Source organism: Oratosquilla oratoria, chromosome 34 (assembly GCF_046742065.1).
Source record: "Oratosquilla oratoria isolate Oo_2021 chromosome 34, ASM4674206v1, whole genome shotgun sequence".
NCBI lineage: Eukaryota > Metazoa > Arthropoda > Malacostraca > Stomatopoda > Squillidae > Oratosquilla > Oratosquilla oratoria.
Genome location: NC_134810.1, coordinates 7,137,377 through 7,146,496, shown reverse-complemented (window position 1 = coordinate 7,146,496; position 9,120 = coordinate 7,137,377). Strand labels below are relative to the sequence as shown.

The following is a 9,120-nucleotide window of genomic DNA, read 5'->3' as shown; positions in this document are numbered from 1 at the left end:
AGTAAGACAAGGGGGAGTTGAATACACTGAGGAAATGGAAATGGCGGAAATTATGAACAAACATTTTAAATCAGTGTTTACAAGGGAGAACATACAACCTGAAGAGATTGAATGGAAAGAGAAAGTCCCCCCTATGGAAGAAATAGAAGTAACAAAGAATGAAATATTGACACACTTGAGTAATCTTGATGTCAGATAATCGCATGGACCAGATGAAATAGCAAACTGGATTCTGAAAGAATGCAGGAATGAACTGGCAGACAAAATACATAGCATACTAAACAGTTCCTTGAAAGAAGGAAAAGTTCCAGAAGATTGGAAAAAAGCAAATATAGTACCTATATATAAAGGAGGAAATAAAGAAGAACCTACAAACTATAGACCAGTCTCTCTAACAAGTACAATAGCAAAGATTTGTGAAAGAATTATCAAAAGTAGATGGGTAAAATATTTAGAAAAAAACAAAGTGTTAAATCCAAGGCAATTTGGATTCAGACAAGGACGATCATGCGTCACCAATTTAATATATTTCTATTCAAGGCTAATAGATATAATACAAGAAAGAGATGGATGGGCGGACTGTGCATTTCTAGACCTAAAGAAAGCTTTTGACAAAGTACCACATAAGAAGTTGCTTAAGAAATTAGAAACTGAAGGAGGAATACAGGGCAAACTGCTAAATTGGATGGAAGACTTTTTGCAAGAAAGAAAAATGAGAGTAGTGATAAGAGACCAGCACTCAAAATGGGATAAAGTAATAAGCGGTGTTCCGCAGGGAACAGTACTGGCTCCAATAATGTTTGCTATATATATTAATGATATGGATGAAGGAAATGAAAGTTATATGAGCTTCTTTGCAGATGATGCAAAACTACTAAAAAGAATGAAAAGAGAAGAAGATTGTGAATCACTACAGAGAGATCTAAATAAAGTACAGGAATGGAGTAGGAAGTGGGAGATGGAGTTCAATACAAAAAAGTGTAGTATAATGGAATTTGGAAAAAGCAAAATCAGAATAACAGGATCATATAATTTGGGAGAAGAAGGAATAAAAAAAGTAGAAAATGAGAAGGACCTGGGAGTCATTGTTATGAATAATATGTCACCTGAGAAACATATAAATAAGATTTTTGGAGAAACTTATAATTTAATAAGAACAATCAAAGTTGCATTTACATACCTGGATGAAGAAATGGTGAAGAAAATCCTAATCACCCTGATAAGACCAAGATTGGAATATGCAGCAACGATATGGTCACCAAGTACAAAATTTTTTATAAATAAAAAAAAACTTGAAAGAATACAAATAGCAATTACAAAATTGGCACCAACACTCTCAAAACTATCATATGAAGAGAGACTAGAAAAACTTGAACTACAGACACTAGAGCAAAGAAGAGAGAGAGGAGATTTGATAGCTATTTACAGAATCATGAAAGGCATGGACATTACTGATAGAGAGAATCTGATATAATGGGATGACAGAAATACAAGAGGATACGGAAAGAAAATAAAAAAAGACAGCTATAGAAGAGATTTGAAAAAGAACAGCTTTCCTCACAGAGTAATAGACTGTTGGAACAAGTTAGATGAGAAAGTGGTGTGTGCAAAAACAATACATGAATTTAAAAATAGTTTAGATAAAATGAGATACAAAGACGGGACCCCACGAGCATAGCTCCCCTTCCCGTAAAATACAACTAGGTAAATACAACTAGGTAAATACACACACACACACACACACACACACACACACACACACACACACACACACACACACACACACACACACACACACACACACACACACACACACACACACACACATATATATATATATATATATATATATATATACATGCATAGTCCACTAGGAAAAGGAAAAACACACGGACTCCGAGCGCTTTCGTGATATATTCACATTATCAAGGAGTACAGAAAAAAATTCTGTACTCCTTGATAATGTGAATATATCACGAAAGCGCTCGGACTCCGTGTGTTTTTCCTTTTCCTAGTGGACTCTGCATATTTGTGATTCACGTGTGACTTGTGAAATTTGTGCATGTATATATATATATATATATATATATATATATATATATATATATATATATATGTGTGTGTGTGTGTGTGTGTGTGTGTGTGTGTGTGTGTGTGTGTGTGTGTGTGTGTGTGTGTGTGTGTGTGTGTGTGTGTGTGTGTGTGTGTGTGTGTGTGTGTGTGTGTGTGTGTGTGTTTGTGTGTGTGTGTGTCTGTCTGTGTGTGTGTGTGTGTGTGTGTGTGTGTGTGTGTGTGTGTGTGTGTGTGTGTGTGTGTGTGTGTGTGTGTGTGTGTGTGTGTGTGTGTGTGTGTGTACATATATTACAGGTGAAAAATGTAATCACACATTTGTCAATAACGTAGAAACCACTGTTGGAGTAGAAAAGACTGGAAACGGGGAATCTATATATTACAATTGCAAACTGCAATCCTCTTCAGTAGATGCAATTAAGAGAGAGCGTGCTGTTTAAGTAGCACCCTTAACAAAAGAAAGGGGAACATGGGAAGATGTCTCTACCCTCGGCTCACTCCGTATGTGAGGTCAGGAGGCAAATGAGCTTTCAATAGGTTGGTGATGAAGAGTCTGGACATTATGTCCGGGGACCATTGCCCCTTTGAAATATTCATGTTGGGCTGATATTCAATGATCGTAGATTCTACCATTTTTCTCCTGAACTCACATCTGGATTTATAAATGAGCTCAGCTTTGTCCCAATCTAAACAATGTTTAAATTGCTTAACATGTTGGAACACAGCTGAGCTCTCTTGTGCATATTTAATGGAACGTTTATGTTCAATCATCCTGGTATTCAAATCCCTTCCAGTCTGTCCGATGTAAACTAAGTCACAACCTTTACATGGAATCGAATATACCCCTTGGCTCTGCTCTTCTTTTAACCTTTGGTGGATATTTACTTTTTATTAATGGTGTTAGGGTAATGATTAATCAAATTTAATTTGTCTTTGGGAAGAAACTTGGTCGAGGGAATGAATGATTCAGAAAAGGGAACGATTAAAGAGCTCTTGCCCAATGAAAAATTAGAGGAAGTGGGGGTGGTGTTGAAAAAATTGGATCTCGCTCGGCTGAGGGCTTTGACCAAGAACCAATCCGGGTAAGCTAAATTACTAAGTTGAGATTTTATAATGTTTAATTCTCCTTCAAGAAACTGGGGGCTGCAAATTCTAAGAGCTCGAAGAAATAATCCTGAGGCGACGCTACTTTTTATTTTGTCTGGCTGACCGCTGAAAAAAATGAAGATAACTACCAGAATGGGTTTCTTTTCTATAGACGGTAAAAGCAAGCTTGTCCCCGTCACGTAGCAAACCTTTTATCCCCGTTTGTTGGTACTTTCTCCGATTCTCATTTAAAACACTCAGAGGATTTCATCACAAAATAAAAAAAAAAAGTGAATTTTTCTAGTAGAAAAATGCTTAGCCTGGATGTAATTTCTCTTTTCACACATGTCTGTATTGATGACGTTCTATCCTTCCTGAAAACCAAGCTACAACCATTTCAGGACAAATTCCCACTCCCCGTTTCAAAAATCATTGCGCTTATTCGCCTGTGTGTCACATCAAATGTTTTTTCCTTTCAGAATTTTTTTTTCAGACAAAAATTTGGTTGTAGTATGGGCTCAAATCTCTCTCCTGTACTGGCCAATCTGTACATGGAATACTTTGAGTCTGTTCTTCTGCCTACCATTAAACCCGCAGACATGGTTTGGTTTAGATACGTAGATGACATTTTCACTCTTTGGGATGAAAATTGGGGTTCATTCGATAACTTCTTTGCTAATTTAAATTCGTTAGCCTCCAACATTAAGTTTAAAGTTGAATGGGAAGAACAAGGTAAGCTACCCTTTTTAGATGTTCTCATTGTTCGTGACGGAGACAAGCTTGCTTTTACCGTCTATAGAAAAGAAACCCATTCTGGTAGTTATCTTCATTTTTTTCAGCGGTCAGCCAGACAAAGTAAAAAGTAGCGTCGCCTCAGGATTATTTCTTCGAGCTCTTAGAATTTGCAGCCCCCAGTTTCTTGAAGGAGAATTAAACATTATAAAATCTCAACTTAGTAATTTAGCTTACCCGGATTGGTTCTTGGTCAAAGCCCTCAGCCGAGCGAGATCCAATTTTTTCAACACCACCCCCACTTCCTCTAATTTTTCATTGGGCAAGAGCTCTTTAATCATTCCCTTTTCTGAATCATTCATTCCCTTGACCAATTTTCTTCCCAAAGGCAAATTAAATTTGATTAATTATTACCCTAACACCATTAATAAAAAGGTGGTAAATGTCCACCAAAGGTTAAAAGAAGAGCAGAGCCAAGGGGTATATTCGGTTCCATGTAAAGGTTGTGACTTAGTTTACATCGGACAGACTGGAAGGGATTTGAATACCAGGATGATTGAACATAAACGTTCCATTAAATATGCACAAGAGAGCTCAGCTGTGTTCCAACATGTTAAGCAATTTAAACATTGTTTAGATTGGGACAAAGCTGAGCTTATTTATAAATCCAGATGCGAGTTCAGGAGAAAAATGGTAGAATCTACGATCATTGAATATCAGCCCAACATGAACATTTCAAAGGGGCAATGGTCCCCGGACATAATGTCCGGACTCTTCATCACCAACCTATTGAAAGCTCATTTGCCTCCTGACCTCACATACGGAGTGAGCCGAGGGTAGAGACATCTTCCCATGTTCCCCTTTTTTTGTTAAGGGTGCTACTTAAACAGCACGCTCTCTCTTAATTGTATCTACTGAAGAGGATTGCAGTTTGCAATCCAAATATATAGATTCCCCGTTTCCAGTCATTTCTACTCCAACAGTGGTTTCTACGTTATATACATACATATATACATACATATATACATACATATATACATACATATATACATATATACATACATATATACATATATACATATATATATATATATATATATATATTGAGCAGTAGTCGTCACTCAGATCAAGTCATCCGGGTAAGTGCTTCAGTTAGTGATACGGTGAGTGGTTGTGTTACCGTGTTCAGCGCCTATGAGGTACAATATCCACTTAGTAGGATTGAAGCCTTGGAGGATGCTGTAAAGTGCCTTAAAGAGGAGAATCGATTTCTTCGCTCGGAGGCCCAAAATACGGAAGACAATACCAGCTATGAGTTTGGATGGAAAACGGCGAAAAACAAGATGCGGATTAGTGGAAAAAAGTCCTCACCAGCCCCGCTCGCTTGCAAGAACTCATTTCAAGTTCTAGCGAATCTGCAGGAAGAAGCAAATGAAACAAAAGAGAAGAAGGGAAGGGCAGACACTGGATCCTTGCCCACAGGTAAGGTTTTTGGTTGTAGGAGACAGTCAAATGAGGTACTTAGACAAGACTTTCTGCGATAAAGATAGAAAACATAGGACGCAGGTGTGTTTCCCCGGCGCGGGGATAGGAGATGTTAGAGATAGGATTGAAGTGTGTTTAGTAGGGGAAGGTAAGGACCCTGTAGTTTGCTTAAGTGCCGGGGGCAATGATATAGGTAAGTTAGGGAGTGAGGAATTGTTTGCGCGGTTCCGAGATGCGCTAGACAAGATTAGAAATAGGGGAGGTGTTCCTGTTGTATGTGGAATCCTTCCGAGGCGTAGAGTTGGAGGCATGTGGCATTCCAGGGCTATTGCAATGAATTACAGGCAGGCAAAACATTGTAAGGCCAATGGATGGGCATTTGTTGACAACTGGGACAGCTTTTACTGTTGGAATCATCTATATACAAGGGACGGGGTGCACTTGTCGCCCAAAGGATTTCGGCTCCTTGCTGAATCCCTTGAGCGAGAAGTAGGCATCCTACAGGGTTTCTTCGGGTAGATTACGTGGGAGTAGGGGGGAAATATTGGAATGTAGTTTAGTCAATAGAAAAAAAAACTAGAGAGGGACTGTGAAAAGAATCATCAAAGCAGGTGGAGGGAAGATAAACTTAAAGTTTACTATACAAATAGCAGAAGCATAATATAAAAAAAATGCTGCGAGGTAAAGCATGTGTAGAGAATTTTGATATCATAGCTATTACTGAATCCTAGATCAATGTGTCTGATAGATGTTTCCTCCCGGTTATCGAAATAGAAGAATATAAGTTTTTTCACAAGTCTAAGGTTGGCAGGAGTGGGGGAGGAGTAGCACTTTTCGTAACAATACAATAAACTGTATTATCAACAATTCGATTAAGGAAGAGGACTATATGGAAACTATTTAGGTAAAGATTATAGGTAGGAATAAGAAAGTCATTATTGGCGTCTTGTATAGACCTCCTAACCCCAGCACTGAGCAGATTGATTCCCTGATTCATGAAATTCGCAGAGCGTTCCAGTACAAAAACGCTGTGATCATGGGAGATTTGAATTATAGAAACATTGATTGGGAAACTTTAGTAGATCATGAAGCGAAACAATTCTTACATGTGGTGCAGGATAATTTCCTAAAACAAATGATTATCAATCCTACGAAAGGAAAAAATACTCTGACCTCATTTGAGGACACCGGGTATATTATTGTTATGTTCATATATAAGCAAATAGAATAACTCAAAGATACATAAAATAGAAACTAGAATGTTTTTACAAGAACCTCATGTTAAAGCTATGTTTCATAAAAGCATTTAGCTGGGGTTCAATTTCAGTGATAAATTGAGCCACAAATAAGCCAAAATTTCATCCTCAAGACAGAGTACTACTCTATCGACTCCGATATTATATGTGTTGTAACGTGGTTCTAAGACGTTGATTTACCATGTACATTATATATCAGGTAATTATTATTAGTACCCAGCAAGCCAGCAATGTTATAAAATGCCTGTCCTCAAATGAGGACACTGGGACAATATAATAGAAGCATGTGGTACCACAGGTCACAACAGGAAAACGATAAAAGAACCTGCGACTCCCTCTGATTATTCATGTTACAACATGCCATGGATGACGGTGCCTGCTACATCCACTAATACGTCATTGGTGCTCGGATCGTCGTAGGCAACACATCTGACTGAATACTGCTTCAAAGGTTGGTGCATTATAATAGTGCAACTATTTAGTTATAGTAGTTATATAGTTACTGTATAATAGTAGTGTCAATGTGCGAGGGATCTGTTTCCCCTCACATGGCCAATACAGGCCAAAATTTAAGAATAAAAAAAAATACAGAATAAATTGTTATTTTTTGTTTTATTATGATTATTCTCTTTTATAAACTTATGTATATTATTCTGTTTCATCACAGATGGCGAAGAGACAACGTTCTGCACTCACAGTTGAGAGAGCCCTTGAATTATTATTTGATGAGGATGAAGAGGAAGATACAGCTGAAAGAGCTGATGTGATTATTGTACCACCGGATGTAGATGAACTGACTGACGAGGAGGATATAGCTGAAGATGAAATGGGTGAGATATCTGTTCAAGATGTGCCTGGTACCTTAGAAGTTCATGTGGATAGAGTGCCGATAGAAGAACATGCTGAAAATAAAGCTAAAGCCGCTACATCATCCAGAAAAAACGCAAATTTTGTGACTCTGAACCCGTATGGAAACACACAACTCCTGAATACAGGAAGGTCAAAGGGCGTTCCGAACATCACAGGGATTGTTTGCAGAAAATGAAAGATAATCTAGATACTTTATCACCTCTGGAACTGTTTGAGAAACTTATGACTCCCGGCATCTATGAGCACATTGTCAAAGAGACAGTTCGCTATGCAAGTTCATGTAAAAATATGTGTGATTTTACATTCAGTGTTGATGAGTTGAAAACATTCATTGGAATATTACTATTTTCTGGATATCACAAAGTTCCTTCTGAGAGGGATTACTGGTCAAGTGAGGAAGATCTCGGGGTCCCAATCATTCAAAGGGCAATGTCAAGAAATCGTTATCAGCTTGTGAAAAGTCTTATACATTTTTGCAATAATGAAGATGCCATGGACAATACACATGACAAAGGGTTAAAAATTAGGTCTCTATTGTCACTAGCCAAAAAGTCATTTCAGCAGTTTGGCATATTTGAGGAATTCATATCCGTAGATGAAATGATTGTGAAGTACTATGGACGTAATTCACTGAAGCCGTTTATGAGAGGTAAACCCATCAGATTTGGGCATAAATTCTGGGCTGTATGTGGAGCCTCAGATTACTACTATAATTTTGACTTGTATTGTGGCAAGAGTTCTGGAAATGATGATAATGATGGCCTGCTACTCGGAACAAAGGTTGTTTGGAGAATGTTAGAGGCAGTGAAAGTACCAAATTCTCATTCTTTTTTATTTGACAAAAATTTTCACTGGGTATGATTTGTTAGTTCATTTTAGGAATCTCGGTTATCAGGCCACAGGCAGAGTCAGGGAAAGCAGATTGAGCAAATGTCCTTTACGGCCAACAAATATCAAGAAAAAAGAGAAACGAGGCACCTATGATTATATGTTTGACACAAATGAAGAAATTCTTTTTGTCAGGTGGTCTGACAACAAGTGTGTGTGTGTTGGAACAAATTATGATACCATTGAACATGTCAAAAAGGTTAAGAGATGGCAAAGTGATATCAAAGCAAAAGGTGATGTTCCTCAGCCAAATTTTCTGAACAACTACAATGCTTATATGGGAGGTGTAGATCACCATGACTGGTTGACTGGGAAATACGCAACTTCTCTACGGGGAAAGAAGTGGTATTGGCCGCTCTTCACACGTGTATTAGACATGAAGATTGTAAATGCGTGGATCATTCATAAATTCCTACATCAAGGAAAGGAACACCTTGACTTAGTAAGCTTCAAAAGAGCAGTATGTGTGCCATATTTGAAGTTGGGAGATGCAGGCAGAAAACTGGGGAGAAAAAGTAACGCACCAAGCCCATCTACGAAATTCGCTGATGTTCGGTATGACGGAAAGGACCATGTTGTTGCAAAACGGGAACAACAAAGACGGTGCCAAAGGAAACCTTGCTCCAAGAAACCAAGAACATATTGTGCTAAATGCAATGTAACACTCTGTATAGAATGTTTTGCCCCTTATCACAAAAAGTGAATGCAAAATGATATATTGGCTTTCATGATT

At 38.0% G+C, this 9,120-nt stretch overlaps 1 protein-coding gene across 1 annotated transcript; it reads left to right on the top strand.

The window, feature by feature from the left end:
- Positions 1-6,947: 6,947 nt before the first annotated feature.
- On the top strand, positions 6,948-8,007 carry LOC143018403 (uncharacterized). Its single transcript, XM_076173760.1, has 2 exons — positions 6,948-7,080; positions 7,297-8,007. The coding sequence occupies exon 2, from the start codon at positions 7,297-7,299 to the stop codon at positions 7,672-7,674; it is 378 nt and encodes a 125-aa protein (XP_076029875.1). The 5' UTR covers positions 6,948-7,080; the 3' UTR covers positions 7,675-8,007.
- The last annotated feature ends 1,113 nt before the right edge of the window (positions 8,008-9,120 follow it).

Excerpts from the sequence above, each read along its gene's own strand:
- LOC143018403 (XM_076173760.1), top strand. The coding sequence starts at position 7,297 with ATGGCGAAGAGACAACGTTCTGCACTCACAGTTGAGAGAGCCCTTGAA.